The 16,428-nt window shown below is 39.8% G+C and overlaps 1 protein-coding gene across 1 annotated transcript; it reads right to left on the bottom strand.

Annotated features, from left to right (window-relative positions):
* Window positions 1–1,355: 1,355 nt before the first annotated feature.
* unm_hu7912 (un-named hu7912) lies at window positions 1,356–14,394 on the bottom strand. The gene is made up of 2 exons (XM_040019497.1): window positions 14,173–14,394; window positions 1,356–6,271 (listed from the first exon to the last, which is right to left on the bottom strand). Exon 2 carries the CDS (start codon window positions 6,217–6,219, stop codon window positions 3,010–3,012), a length of 3,210 nt encoding a protein of 1,069 aa, XP_039875431.1. The 5' UTR covers window positions 6,220–6,271; window positions 14,173–14,394; the 3' UTR covers window positions 1,356–3,009.
* Window positions 14,395–16,428: the final 2,034 nt, after the last annotated feature.

Below are 16,428 nucleotides of genomic sequence, written 5' to 3'. Positions count from 1 at the left end.
TCTGTTCGGAACCTTTTTCAAATGTGTATTTGACACGCAACTGATGTTTTGCTTTATTTTATTTGTGAAAGCAAAACTTGATGTACTATTAACGCTGCCGTAAAGCTGTGTATGGGACATGATATGAACACTAGAAAAATATGATGTTGTCATCTAATCAGAGCTGAAACATAGTCGTTTCTCAATAGCTTCTCAAAACACAAGTTCATAGTTCTGAACGTGCATTTTCCAAAACAAGTTGTGATTCAAACAACTACAGGTAACCAAAAGTTACCCAAAGAGCTGTAACTCATATGTCACAGAGGCTATTTAAAATAGTAATGTTAAGGATTTATACCTCCAACTTAACTGGACATGTACCATCAGTTGTTCAGAACCTCGTGAAGTATGTTTTACTCCCCACAGCATCAGTACCATTGAATCCTAATATTTTTGTTTTTTTATACACACACCGAATGTCCTTTTATGAATGATGTATCAGTAGTGGTTTACTTTTTGCTGTTTTTTTTATTATTATTTTATAATGCTGAGTCAGTGGAGCCTGCAGCTGAACTGTCAGTCCCTTCCCCAGTAGTGCTCTCCTGAATCTGCCCTCTCAAATCCATTATCTCCTAATTTAACAGAACTTCAGGGCTGCTACCACAAGCGTCAGCATGAAATAAACTGAAACGCATTCAATTAATATGAGAGATCCCACCTGGAGGATGAACTCCTGATGTCTTGCTCTCTACCATCGACACTCCTTCACATTGCCATTTCCCCCAAGACCTGCAGATGTCACTGTCGAGATGTTTTGATCAGAATGTACACTTTCCCAAAAAATAAGTGAAATTTTATTTTAATAAAACAAAACAAAATCTCTGGGGAATGTTTCCAGCACCTCGTTCAGTCTATGCCATGACTTATTAAGGCAAAAGGGGGTACAACCTAGTAACTAATAGGTCACTATTGTACCTAATGATGTGAATGAATGTATGCATATAGAATTTTTACCCATACTTAAAGTTTATCTGGTTGACATGTGCTTAACCATTGTAATTAATGATACCCGAGGCCTTTAAATGGTATTCAATTTCATACTTGCTCATACTCCATGTGTGAGCCACCACTGGACAAAAGAGTGATGAGTTTCCTACACTGCCTTTTGTACTGTATATCATGTATGTGTATTAAGTATTAGTTTATCAACACCAAAGCTGACTTAGATGTCACGTGACAAAGGTGAGAGCATCACCTTTTAAATTTAAAGTCATTTTATGAAAGTTTGACCTTACTTGACCTTGAAAAAGAGGTCAGAGGTCAAATGTGATATATTTTACTTTTTATAAGTTGCCAATACCAACCTTGTATTTCGACCAATAAATCATAAAACCATAAGCTGACCTTGAAGACCTTGGTGCATGTAAGCCAAATGTTAATATGACCCTACCGACAGCAAGCAAATGCTACCAAAATCATAACCTCCTTGGCAGAGGTAATATGTATGATGAACAGTAATACATGCATTGCTCCACAAGGTGGAGCTCTAATAATATAAAAAGGAGACAACATGACGAGAACTGTATTTATTTAATCTTGTGCCTTTATATAAAGCAGCCCATGAAGAAAAATTCAAAGCCATGAGGTCACTCATTTACTTCCATTTATTATAGATTCATATATATATTTATATATACGTGTGTTATAAACATCACAAAATAGAAACTTGAGGAAGGTCTTGCACAAAGATATAATCAAGTAAAAGGGCAACCTTAGATTAGTCAACAATGGCATTGGAAGCAGGCTTATCATCTGGGGTCAGTGCTGCAGCGCTGTTAGGAACATTCTTATCTCGTAATTTGTGTAAGTGCAAATAGTCTTTGCAGCTCTTGGCTCAAAGGAATTATTAAGTGTTTATAATAAAATAGGATTTTACAATATAGATGTTAAGGTTGCTCTTTTATTGCATATGATTTAATTAGGAACATACTGTGGTATTAGTTACAATAAGGTCTCAAGTTCATGATGTTCAAATGATCTAATATTCAATATATATACCTCTTACATTTCTATGCATCAAATGGTATCTTGTTAACATAATAAATTTAATCATAAGCAATATCAATATTAAAATACCTTAAATATAAATAACATGCTTTGAGCAAAATAATTATTCATTTACACTGGTAGTTTAAACAACCTAATTCTACAGCTCTAAACCCTTTAGAAATAGCTAACCCTATACATTGCTTTGTGTCAAATGCATTTTTTTTTGTTTTCGACTGAAGGCCACTTTCAAACAAAGCAATTTATACAAGAATGACATCAAGTCTTTTCACAAGATGAAATAAGTTCCAACTAAATCGTGAATGAAGTGGGGAAAAAACCGGCGGTCTGATTGTACTCCTTTATCTATGAAACAATGACTAATATAATTTAAAAAAAAAACCCACACATCTACAGCATATCAAGGAAATAATACTTAAATACTAATAAACAACAGTTGTAATCTTACAACCACTGTAACAAGATATAAATATATGATTTAGCATTTGTTGGAGAAATTAATAGTGGATGACTGTTACAATATGAAACCTGGCTTTGCACACTATTATGTGTAGGCAATGAAATGTGCACTTAATAAATACTGTGTGCTTCATAAATTGTCTGCAGAGACTGCACAATCATACATGTTCACATCTTAAACACCTGGATAACTGGAGAGCTTGCCTAGTCTACATGCAGGCTATTAACTGTTTAACTGTTCTGTGGGCAACGGGATCAAAACAAGCCAAAAACAACATGTCACAAGTGTGTGTGTTTATGCGTGTGAGTTTTGTGTATCTGTGGCAACAGACAGAAGTGAGAGATAGATAGATGATAGAGAGAGAGAGCGAGAGAGAGAGAGCGGCTGGTCACATACTGTATATACATCTATTTCCAAATCAATATTTAGTTTGCTAAATCACACAATTTATTTCCAGTATATACATTTAGCTGACATCATTATCGTTACTAATTAGTGCTATGCTATATGATATCATCCAAGAGATGGGGGGTGCCCACCCAGTCTAATGTTCTTGGCTCGGATGCTGCCATGATCATGCACATAAACTGTTTCCCTGTTCTCTTATCTATTGGGTATATAGTAGTAGGAGTAAACCTTTTGTTGCTTTCCACAAACTCACACAGCTGATTATAGATTTTGGGGTACTCGTGGCGAAGGAAAACTCCTCTGGTCCTGAGCTCGCGCTGGATATTGACAAAGCAGACCTCTCGAGCTTTTCTTCCCTCCTCCCCCTCCTTGTCAATGTCTGGTGTGCCCGGAGGGGGAGTGAGGATGAGCGTTTCCATTTCGCTATCCTTCTTGAGTACCTTTTTGTCAGGGCTTGAGGAGGCTAAGGACACCTTTGCATATTTTCGAACTGTTGGTGTTTGGACCCTTGGCGAAGGTCTGTTAGGCACTAGTTCACCAACAGCGATGGATACATTCAAAAGGAAACATTCATTGGGGTCATACTCATGACCTGCTTGCTGCAGTTCCTTGCAGTACTCTCCTAGGTTGTCCTTGAAGCCATCCAGCTCTCTGAGAGATAAGTATGTGGGAGACATGAGGAGGCTCTCAAGCCCAACTTGCAGGAAGTTGTCAGCTGTCTCTGGATTAGCAAAACCCAGAAAGAGGACGCCTCTGCCTCTGGAGAGATAGCCAGCTTTAGCAACTCGTGAGAAGGCTTTGTGGATCTCTGTATTCTCTCTGCAGAACTTAAGAGTGTGTCGACACACACTACTGACACGACCATACAGGCACGTCTCTTTGTGGATCTCCCAGTCGTCCCGGCGACAATTTCGTGAGCAGTAGAAGGTGTAGCAACTGTGACAAGACTTGAAATACAGGCAGGCGTTGAACATATTCTCAATCCGGCTGCATTTCTTATTAGCACACACCATAGTGTCATCTTCATCAGTGCTGTGGTCTGGAGAGCACTCTTCTGCACTTCTTTGTAAAGCATCACACCCACTATCGGGGTCTTTGATGGTGTCGGGGCTGGATTTGGAGGAGGGGAGCTGGGTGTTCAGACATCCTAAGTTCTCGTGCCCAGACAAACCCCTGCCTTTCTCATCATCTTCAGTGATTAGCTGTTTTAGCTGGTCTAAAAGGTCCTCACTGGACTTTCTGCTAGTTGGTGGTTTGTAGTCAACGACCAAATCAGCTAAGAGTTCATCCAGCTGCTCTAGGCTCTGCTGCAGGGAGAAGTTGTTATGTTTCCTATCTTTGGTAATGTCTGTTGCATTAGATGGCTGCTTCGGATGAGCTTCTCTGGGAGATGGTGCTTTTTCATCATCCAGTGTATCCCAGCTAACAGAGTGGACATCACGTCGCCGGCTGTTGCCTGCACATAGGTCATTGTCAGTTATGGTGATCTCAGGAGTTACAAACCAATGTCCACTCTTGCTATTCTTCCACGGATTGCTTGAACCCCTCTCTAGAGAGTTCTCAGACAGTGACAGGGCAGCGTAGCGTCTCGGTGAACTTGATAGGTTAAGAATGACAGGTTGAGATGTAACATCAGAGGATGTGCCGTTCCTTGCTTGGTAAAACAAATTTTCATAACTTCGTCCACGTGGCACTGACTGGTCTCTGTCATGACGTGGATAGAGAATATTGTCCCAAGACTTTGAATGGTTTTTGATTTCTGCTCCAAGGCGACTTGTCTCTGTACAGCTATTGGGAAACCACGGGGGTATGCTGGAGTCTTGTCTTACTCTTGGTGGCGTGTGCTGAGAGGACTGATTAGAGTAACCAGATATGCTTGAGCGATACCAGTCATCTGAAAAGGCCTGAGACATTCGAGGGCGTCGACGACCCTCTGTATGGTATGGCCTTGATGAAAAGTACTGCTCCATAGGAGAGCTAAATGGTTTGGAGTAAACAAACCTTGAGTTATTCATATGATACGGATTGAAGCGGTTGTCCTCACCATAGTAAGATCTAGACAGTGGAGTTTGAGAAAAGTATGAACTTGCCTCACTTGTGGAGTAAGGCCTGCCGTATACAGAATGTGCAGGCTCTCTAGGAAAGTTGTCTGCGTAATACGACCTGACAGGAAGGGTGTGAACCCATCGAGTCCTTGGATCGTACTGACTGGTCACTGTACTACCATGACTGGTTAGACTGGACCGATCATCCTGAAAGTAAGCTCTAGAGTAGGGATGCACTGGATAACGGACTGCATCCTCGGTATAGAAAAACTTGGTTGGTATGTTAGGATTTGAGTAAGCTCTTTGTTCTTGAGTCAGATATGGTGCTGTTGGTGATGGCATTCTGTGCATGTCTAGATGCTGGTAAGAGATAGGAGACATACTGGTAGTGTAATGGTACCCCTGTCTAAAATCTCCACTATAGCACTCACTTGGAGTAGGCGTTGGTGAGGAGACCATCTGTCGAGGCACATACAAACCTCTGCTGCTACTGGCCTGAGAGTATCTCTGCCAAAGGTGGTCAGGACGCACACTGGGAACCTGCCTTGATGTGTGCTGCAGTACAGCAGCATCTGGCTTGATGTCCACACGGCACCTAACATGAGGGGTTACAGCAGGTTTTTCTGACTTGTCCTCCTCAAAACAGTCTGATACATAGAGGGGGGCATGAGGCTGCAGTTTGATAGGATGCACCTCATTCAAAAAAGGCCTGTTTGATGAGTAGGAATCTCGCACTGTTTCAGAAGTCCTCAAGGTATCTGATGCAGCCTGAGGTGCATCCCTCCCCTTCCTGGTCCCTGGGGGAGACACTGAAATGGGTACAGGAGTGAGAGTAGCCTTAATCCTGGGAGCGCTTTTAGACCTGGATCTCTTTTTTGAATCTGACCACGTAAGATTGCTGGTTTTGTCTTGGGTGCTGTGCTGCTGAAACTGCCTGGTGTTAAACAGATCTGGAGATGAAAAGCGAAGATGTCCCGGTTGATCCAATCCATTCCACGCAAGATCTTTATTTAATGTCTGATGCTCTGGCCTTTTGTAAGGATACTCCATCGAGGAAGAGAGGGTCTGTGGGTCATCCAGTGACTCAATGAAGTCAAAACTACGGCAGTGTCTTTTGTTGATGATTTCTGATTTATCAATCATTTTCAAGTCACATTGCTGGTTGGAGTGTAGAGAAATGGAGGGGTCAGTGATGGGATTTAGATTTATGTCCTGATACAGAGTTGATGCCAGTATATCAGGGGGATGTGTCCGAGTCATCTTAAAGAAACTTCAATGATCTCCATTCAGTGTGATTCAAGATCAACACAGCCTGGGGAAAGAAAAGAGATGGAGCATAATCAGCGTTATTGTTTTCTCTGCCATAGGAAGGCTTACGCACCCATGTTGGCGGTTGCTGGTCTCAACCCATCCAAAAGTGTGCTTTGCCAAACCAATCAAAAGTTTATTATAAAAAGAAAAAACAAACTTTTTTAGCCAATGACAAAATACAACTGTTTCTAACTTCTGATTGGATGGACAGCCTACAGCCCACCTCAAAAGTTGCCCACTACCCGCTTCCTTTTCTCATCTGATCTCATATAATGGGAAATAAATGAAAATGTAAAAACTAAAGAAGAGATGTTGTGACTTTTAATATTGCATAATTTGCTTCCAAGAGGACACTCTGCAACTTACCTGATGGCAACACGTTTGGAACACCACAAAAACAACAATCAGCTGATCCAAGCAGAGTCGGGCAGACTGTAAACAACTAATCCATGCCTTGCTGTGACATTAAAACGAGGTCATTTTTAAACTGCAATGTCATATTATCTTAGTAAGACCTTATAAATAACTACACATAAAAATGCTAGTGAAATCTGTTGATGTTTTGTGGGTCTGAAAGGACAAAAACATTTCCTTTCAGATTTTTAAATCCTCAAATATCAGAATTGGTCTTAAAAATCCCTCAGTCAGGCTCTATTTAGAAAAACAAAGGTTGACTTCGGTTAGCATTGCTGCTATACCAAATGTGCCGACAGTGTCAACGCCAAGAATGATGAGAATTTTTCTAAAGAGTGGTGAACAGACCACTCACGAATTGAGACTTTTTAAGTGTCTTCAACATATTACAGTACTGTTCTAGAAACAGTGTATTGTGTATTGTATTGGTGCCACAAAGTTAGGAAGAATCAGTCCACAAAATCTGGATCCATTCTTCCAAACTTTGTCACAAGAGGAGATTATTTAGGTTATTTAATGCTTTAATTGTGGAGTTGTATTTTTTAAATTGTTATTATTTCTTTTATGGGGACATTAAAATGTTATGTACTCTACGTGTTTGACTAAAGAATGAGCCTATATGACTAAAAGTAAATAAAGGCTCCCACCTATGCAAAAATAATGAATAATCATAATTCTAGGGCATACCATCAAACTGCTAGCTTGATATAGTAGGTCTTCAACTAGCTGAGAAGTTGGCAAGTAATGCACTAGCTTCTAACAACGGAAAGTTTGTTTATTCTCAACTTGCACATTTTCACTCTCTTTCTGTGTAAACCATGTTGGAAAAGTAAAGGTCAACATGCTGAGCTTCAGGAGTGAGGAGCAACCCCATAGCTAACAGCAGTGTAGTTTACAAAGCTCTTATTTAATACTGTTAATGTAGTTATCAAATGCCAATATCTCACTGAGGGCTAATGAAGGTGAACTGCCTTACACTCCCACTTGTGGCCTACTGCACGTGATGCCTTCTTGCCCCACAGTGGCTCCACTTTACCATTAGAGGCTTGCAGCATGCTGCCTTCTGCTGCAGCTAATTAAGAAGGCAGTTTTGAGGGACAAGCCCTATTTTTTTAAGACTGAACAAGTGTCTCTGAGAGCAGAATTATCCCTCAGAATATGCACTATGCAAATACATTTCACCAGTCCCAGGGGCAATATATAACAGAAGCAGAGCAGGCTCTGACTACCTGCAACAATGATATTGTTAGTCTTAGAACCAAAGTGGGACATTTGATTAAAGAAAAAATATAAACGAGGAGTCCAGAGCATGAATAATTAGCATCACGCGATTTTTAGGTTCCCAGACTACAATCCAGCTTCCACATCCACTGATGACCATGGATAAATTTACTAAAATATAACCATCTATGTCGTTCCTCTTACACACTAAAGCATAGTCAATGCAACAAACAGTTTAGAGAGCACTACAAAGATGTCACTTTTCTACCTACTCAGATCTGCCTCAGACTTTAATTTGCCTTCATCCCACTCATTTTGTTATTTCCAAAATAGACATTGCGCATTCTCACTTTCCCCTTGTTATCCTGCCCACTAACTGGAAATGGGCTGACCTTCCTAAAATTCTGCGTTACTCATATCAAGGGTAGATATGAACTCGTGACTCTTGATGTTAATAATGCTGCCAAAATTAGAACTGCTGAGGAGCATGAGTTCAGGGCAGATTTTACAGATGATGTGAGAAATGACACTGGGCACAGAATAAACCCAAGTACACCTCACAAAGGGTTTCAACTTATATATATATATTATATTATATTATATTATATTATAAATATGTTTATAATGCATATAGTTTGCTTTTCAAAACCTTGATTTATCCAAATATCACAGATCAATGTGAAAGATGAGATTATTCTTTTTTGTAATTTTAATTATACATATATATATATATAAACTTCACAAACTCTGTAATCATAGTTTGGTTGTTGGCGATGCATATAAGAATGAACCCTTTAATAGTTACATTTCAGGTCTCTAATATTAGCTATATAAACCTTTACTTGGTGTAGTATTTTATATATTATATAGAAATCTTGTTGTAACTTACAGATGTTATATCTTTTCTAAAAATGGAAAAGCCACAATTTCAACTTTGGTAATATTTTTCCATAAATGGAATTCTTTCATAAACTATTTCATCTTCTTTGATATCTTTCAGTTGCATCTTACTCAAATTCCTTCATGTTTATGAATGTAAAGAATCATTTTTTTGAGTGAACCATAACCCCTAATCATCCTCCTCCCCATCACTATAAAAAGCCAAAATTCAGAATTGTTATTATTTGTCCCAACCTCATTGAGCTTGTATTTTTAGAAAAACGAGAAAAAAACATCAAGTTTATGAATAGTGCAATCAGCTGAATATCTCAAGTTTTAAATTAAAAAAAACTTCAGATACCGATGTGTAACTGTGGTAACTGCATATGTGTAGACGTTAGCTCTGAAGGCTTGGGAGTAGTGATGCTGAATGCCATAACATTTAAAATCTGCCAGTAGCTCCAATCTCGCCAAGAAAACGGCAAACTGGTCCAAGAAACAAAAAAAATCCAAATTGCTGTAAATATGTGAATTTCTGTCAGAGCCTGCAATCTCTGGGCCTCCATGAAATAATTAGGAATTAGTTCAGTTTAAAAACAGACCACTCAACTCAGTCAACGGTCCACAGGAGAGGTTTACAAGTCACTTTTATATGTAAACTGATTTTTTACATGACTATACATTTAAAAGGGTAACCTAAGGAGCTTGGAAAGAAAGGTAACTGGACTCCTTTAAGTTTCTCGAAAACTTTTCACCTCTCATCCGAGAAGCTTATTCAGTTCTAAGACTAAATGGTGGAGAGTCCCAGGTATTTAAGCCCTTGTGGGAGTCGTGGCAGACAGCAACTGTCTGGCACATACAATCCAGTTTTGAGATCCCTTCCCGCCTTAACGCCCATTTGATCTTAGAACTGAAGAAGCTTCTTGGAGGAGAGGTGAAACATCTTTAAGAAACTTAAAGAAGTCCAGTCCAAGGTCCTTAGATCAGTGTTTTCCAACCTTTTGGAGCCACGGCACATTTTTCACATTAGAGAAATCACGCGGCACTACACCAAACAACAAGGTCACAAAAAGCAGATTGATCATTTTCCCCTGCGCACCAGGTATAGAGGAATTGGCTTGGTTTGTCCCCAGCACTACTTATGCAAGGGCTTTCATCTGGGTTGGAATTTTCTCCAGGACGCAGGTCAGATAGACTACTTTTTCTTTCCAAATATTTATCTATTAATATTACGCGCTGTGGCATCTCACAGCATGACTATTATTAGAGAGGGTAGTTGTACTGCCCTCTATTGGAAGAGAATGTAATTGTTCTGCACGTTACGCCGATCGCTTAGAGTACTAATCAGGTGGAACCAGGTAATGTTCCACCATCTTCCACCTAATCATTTCTCACGGCATACCTATGTGCCACAGCACAGTAGTTGGAAAACACTGCCTTAGATTACCATGACCTGGACTGAACCTACACAGACATTTTAAAAGGCTACGAAATCTAAAATGTGTTCATCTACTGGAATTATAATCATCATTTTCAGTAATTTGTAATAGCTTAGTAGTTGTATTTTTCATTTTATAGAATATATTATTTGTTTCCTATACATAGAAAATGTTTTGGTGTTGTTGTCCAAGTCATGGTAAAAGAACTACTGTATATCTAACTGTATATCATTCTTTTAGGGCATTGTATGAATATTAAAAAGATGAACTTTAGATGCAAGCTACAGCTGACAGATGCGGTTCCTAGCATGGCACTAAACGAAAAGGTCCTGCTAAATGAGTGGGTTGCATTCATAATACAAGCAATTTAATCACACCAAACAGACCTCAAGGTTTGTTTAAGCCTTAAAGGGATTTTCTTAGTTTAAATATATGGGTGGCTCCATGCGTGCAAATCGTCTTCAGTCAGAAACTCTGGAGAAGACTTATATCCTCTGCTGGCTAAGAACTCTACCTCCAGCTCAGTCTGGCAGCTGCTGTTGCCCTCACAGCCCCTCATCAGACTGCAGATGCTGAGAGAGTGTTATCAGCACTAATGTTGAATTACAGTTTGACAGATGAATGAAGCTATAACATCTATAATATAAACCCTGTGGTGGTCTGGTCTATTTGACAGTCTGTTAAGCTGAGAAATAAACAATCCTTTCCCAGAATGAAGAATTCCTTTAAAATCTGTTTTATTTTTACTTGACGAAATCTTCACATACATTTTTAAATAAATCTAGGAATTCCCTCCCTTTCTCCTTCATGTTTTTTTTTTCATTTTCAAACGAGTTGAAGTAAACAATAATTTTAAAAGGTAAGTCTGTTTATGTGTTTTATTTGTGCAAATTAAGATAATCCAGATTAAATGTCCTTTGAAATGTTAATTGTAAAGGACAAAATGCTAAATTAGCAAACTGAGTTTCTTACTATACTGCATTTTAGATATTTTAAATACATAAAATGTTTATATATTTTCCAAGTAAATCTAAGGAATTAGGGCTGTTCGATATAACGATATATATATCGGATGACGATATAAAAACGTCTATCATTTCATTTTACGCTATCGTTTGTTTCGTGGTGTCGCAAAATAAACTGTTTACAGCAATATTTTTTCACGGTTTTGATGGTCACTGTAGTGGCTATATTAATTTCTTAAAGTTCTCTCTTTCTCTTATTTTTAATATAACCACACTACAGACGGACAACCGCCTGTTTTACGACAACGATGGTAAAACCATTGCGTGTCCGCTTGTTTATTTTCCACATAAACCTTTCACAATAAAGCTCAAGATCCTGTTGGGACTTTTCAAAATAAACTGAACCACGTGAAAGAGTATGCAGAGTGTTTACGGATGAGAAGAAAAAAAAAGAGCCGTCAGGTGCTAAAAAATAAACCTTAGACTCAAACGTTAGAACAGGCTTTCCCCCGCAACACTTCACGCAAGTCGAGCTGCCCGAGATTCACAGAGTTTACAGAAAATTTTTAATTTCTGTGATTTATATCGTTATCGGACGATAGATGTCTTATATATCATATGAGATTTTGGTCATATCGCACAGCCCTATAAGGAACTACTTCCAATATGTTTAAGGGTGAGTAGATATAAATGTAACATAAGCTTAAAAGACTAACCCAATTAGAAAATTTCAGGCCAACAGCCACAACTTAAAGCTCACTGATTACTAAGATTACTGAAATATAAATGAAATACAGCAATGTACATGCTTATGTCGCCTTTCTGTAGCAAGTATTACGTTAGCATAACTATGTAAACAAAGCTGCTCTGAATATTTTCCAATAAATAACAGACAACTTTGACGAATCTCTGATTAAAGAACAACCAAAACATTTTGTTGTTTTTGTTTATTTGGGGTTTTTTTAAGGCCTCTGGAGAATATTATGGACAAAATGTTCCAACAATGGGTTTTTATGTGTCACACACACACACGGGCTTTCTTGTTGGCACTCACCCACAAGCCAACCCTGAGTTACCATCTGTTCATCATGACGAGAGAGGCCTGACCAGCCATCTCTGTCATGTCTCCACAACACACCTAAATATCACGTCTGTTCACAACAAACCCCGACACACACAAGCGAACGCATACACCGTTATTCACTGATTTTCATGGTTTGTTACGTTCATTGTCACATTGTAAAGCACAAATATGAATATTTTTCTACTTTTAATATGCAGGAATAGCTATAGTTATATATACTAATTAAAATAGGGTTTCTCACATTTACAGACAGGAAAATTCAGTGGTTAACAGACAACAACAATCAATCACAGACATTTAGGGGTTTAGGTAAATATTTCATTATGTTTGACCATATGAAGCCATTTGTAGTAAAAACTACTGCACCTAGTGTGACTACTATAACAGTAAAACATGTTTTGTAATGTTGAGAAAAGCTTTGTTCTTCTTTACATAGCGGGTTAGATAGTACCACGCGATCTCTTCCGGCATGACTGGGACCACTGTCTTGAATGCTGAATGTCAGTGTAACACAACTGCGATTGTCAGACTAGCTCTTGTTTTAATTTATTACAAATAAATTACCAATGTCCTATTAATGATAAATCTAGAAATGATTTTTTCCTATTTAGTGGCACTAAATAGGAAAAAATGTTGAACCTAGCTTCCAATCTTTCTATCCTTACAAATCTAAATAAATACTTTTAAGGAGGGGCTTGCAAAAACTAAGGCCTTGTTGAGCTCTAGTTTTATTATTATAGCACTGTTATTGTCATTATTATTAACATTTAGTGAGCATTCCAATGCCCAAATTTGACTCAAACAAGGACACAGCTTTGATCCTTTAATGGATATGGATGAACAGTGCTCATCAAATTATGTCGTTTCCCGATATTGGTAAAACAGCCTTACAAAACTGATCCCCAAAGTAATGCTAGAGCATTCAACTGCACAGGAGACGCAAAAGAAAATTAAAAAAAAAAAATTGCTGTATGTAATTTTGAAGGTTGACAGTAACTTTAGGCCTCTCGCTGACACATCTGTTAACCAGAATATTGCTTCCAAATCGCACTGATCCAGGAGGAAAGAGGGAAGATTTGTGTTTTGGAATTTCAGGATGGGACAGGACATCTTGACTCAGTGAATCCACAAATTCCTTCCTCTGTCTTCACGGTCTAAGCTTTCTCCTTAATAGAGAGACTCCACTTTAGCACAAGTAGAAAAACCACATGCCACATACTGTCTCCATGGCTACGGCACACAGCAAAGAATCCATTAAATGCTCCTGCAGTTGCACACTGAGAGCAAAATCTCAGCCTGAGGAGAAAAAAACATCAACTGATAATCGATGCAAACATGCCTGTGAGCAGATCGACCTGTGCTACTTGATTTTAAAGGATGTAACAGTAATTTTACATAACAGCCTATTCATAGAGCCAAAGGCTGTGCTGTACGGTATTAGGCTTTACGTTTCTTATATAAAGCTAAATGTTCTGTATGCAGTCCAGAATTAATCTGAGATCAAATCCATTTGTTTGCCATATTAAAGAGTAACAAAAAGCAACTTTAAAGACTGCATTCTTTCCTTTTCTATCACAATCGTGCTGCAGATTTGCCTGAAACCTCCCGCGCCCAAACCCAAAGCAAGACGCATTGAGCCTCGAAGCCTTACCAAACATTTGCTCTGATACACTCGGGCAAATCTTTTTATTTTGGTGCGGCACGGACGGCCCTCCATCCTTTGTGGCTGACCTAACGCCTTTGAGTCCGGAATGACATCATTAAAAAGAAATAAAACATAAATACTGAAGCAGCCACGGGGTTCAAATCAGGACGGAGCCCACGGAGAAGGCTAAAGAGGGGGAGTTCGAACAAGTTTGTTGCGGTAAATGTTTCGAGAGTAAACGACGGGCCTTCTTACCGTCTCGCCAGTGAGTACATGGCATGCGGTGGACATGGCGAAGCGGCAGCCTTGCTCTCCGTGTGGGTACGGCGTTAGCCCCGCTGCACCTGCTGTGCGCCTGCCGGAGCCCGACACCTGTCCTTCATGCCCATTTCACATGTTGTGCGCTTCACCCCGCGATGCTTCTGTGTGTATGTGCGTTTGCCAGTGATGGAGGAGGTGGCGTGTCTGAGCCTGCGCTTGTGCGCGTGCCTCTGGGGGCGTGGTTGTGCGTGTTTTTGTGAGGAAGGGAGGGGTGGTGCTGAGGGAGCTGGGGGCATGTGGCCGTTCGAGCCTCGGAGCAGCACCGCGGTGTCGCTGCGTATCTGAGTCCCTTAAAGGCCTTTGCAGGGGCATTTCCGGGGGTTTCTGCGCTCTGCAGTCACTGATGCTCATCGTGGAGGGAAAGCAGAGATGACAGCTACATTTGTACAAAGTTTTCAGACGTAGTTTAAGATCAACTTGGATTCCCCGTGGTTCTTGACGTAACTTCTGTTGCTCCTCTCATATTGATGGTCATGAGGTAGAGAAAAAATAGTCCTGTAATTGGGACAACTGACTTTTTTATTTCTTTCTTAATCGCCTTGTTGTTTAGGGAAAATAGTGAAAAACGTCCCCTGTAATTTTTTAAACCCCAAGGTGACATTTTCAGATAGCTTTCAGGTATTCAGTCCGTTAGAATGTATGGTACAGGGTGGCATCAGGTAATAGCATTTGACCGGCCTTATTCTGCAAATGTCAACCCTGTGGATGTGAAAAACCGCATTTCTATAAAGTCACAAATCCTCTAATTAAAAATTATTGCAGCCTAGTTTCTCCTTTATTATCTGAAGTTTCTTGGCAATGCCTTGATTCAGTCAAATGTCCTCTATTGATTTTAGATCTTTGCTGTTGCAGGCATCCGCTCTGCTTTTAATATTAGACTTAAAACTTTCCTTTTTGATAAATCTTATAATGAGGGCTGGATCAGGTGACCCTGAATCCTCACTTAGTTACACTACAATAAATCTTAGTCTGCTGGTGGCTTCCCATGATGCTCTGAGTGTTTCTTCTTCACTCACCCCTTTCGCTCCCTATGTGTTCTTCCTGTTAAAAGGGAGTTTTTCCTTCCCACTGTTGCCAAAGTAATAATAATAATAATGGATTGCATTTATATAGCGCTTTTTGGGACCCCTCAAAGTGCTTGTTCATAGTGAGTTGTTTCAATGTTTGACCTAACAATATAAAGTGTCTTGAGCCAACTGTTATTGTGATTTGGCGCTGTATAAATAAAATTGAATTGAATTGGATTAGTCACGCTTTTCTTAGCCCGCCCGCTGCTACTCGCATCTGCCCCAAAGTCTCACGTCGCCACATCTTCTGCATTGTCTGAACTGATGATGGGGACAGCTGGCTGTGAGCCCCAGCCCAAAGCATGTGACTGGCGCAGCAGAACTGCTTACTGAAGCACTCTCACAGCAGATAGAAATCACTACAGACAAACTGTGCTGATCAGGCAGAAGAATGCAATAATACTTACCTCTGACAGATCTCATTTTGTTACAGGAGAAGCAGCTTTCTGCTTGAGCACACTGGAGTATGACCACTTTTCTTCTTCTTATTATCTCTTTTCCTGCCTGCTCACTGGTTACAAAACACACATCTAACTGGGACTCCATCTGTGAGATACCACGTGTACGAGATATGATTCAGAATACAGTGGATCTCACATTGTGGCATCCAGCATTCCTGAGAGTGGGATCTATCCGAGTATGTGTGACTCACTCTCTCTCTCTCTCTCTCTCTCTCTCTCTCTCTCAGAGTACACTGGCATCAGTTTGTGTCAGCTGTTGGTTACCATGCATAAGTGTCTGTCAGCTTGGTGATAGCAGGTGTCTTAGGCACCTTGTAGACTCTAACAGAGAGGAAATAAGTGGCTTTCTGTTGATTAGAGACTTCTCTGACAGGGATCCGTCAGGCTTACACCACCGCAGATCACTGCTTCACTCTGCTTCGACTGCTTAAACAAGCTTCAATACTTGAAGGTTGTTTCAATACGGTAAACACCCTTCAGCTCTGCAGCTCTCTCTAGTTAACTCTATGGAAGATTAAGTGACTCTGCAAACTTTTAGTTCTCATCTCCATGTTCCCATTGGAGGAAATTACATAAGAGATGTGGAGGTGCACACACACAGTCAGGCCCCATCACTTACAAATTCCAGCTCCGACCGTGGCAGGCTAATAGAAAGGAACTGA

This window comes from Simochromis diagramma, unplaced genomic scaffold (assembly GCF_900408965.1).
Source record: "Simochromis diagramma unplaced genomic scaffold, fSimDia1.1 OVJJ01000822.1, whole genome shotgun sequence".
Taxonomy (NCBI): Eukaryota; Metazoa; Chordata; class Actinopteri; order Cichliformes; family Cichlidae; genus Simochromis; species Simochromis diagramma.
The sequence above is the reverse complement of the archived record's forward strand: the minus strand, read 5'-3'. Positions and strand labels throughout refer to the sequence as shown.

Bases quoted from the DNA above. Each gene is read 5' to 3' on its own strand.
- unm_hu7912 (XM_040019497.1), bottom strand. From the start codon at position 6,219: ATGACTCGGACACATCCCCCTGATATACTGGCATCAACTCTGTATCAG.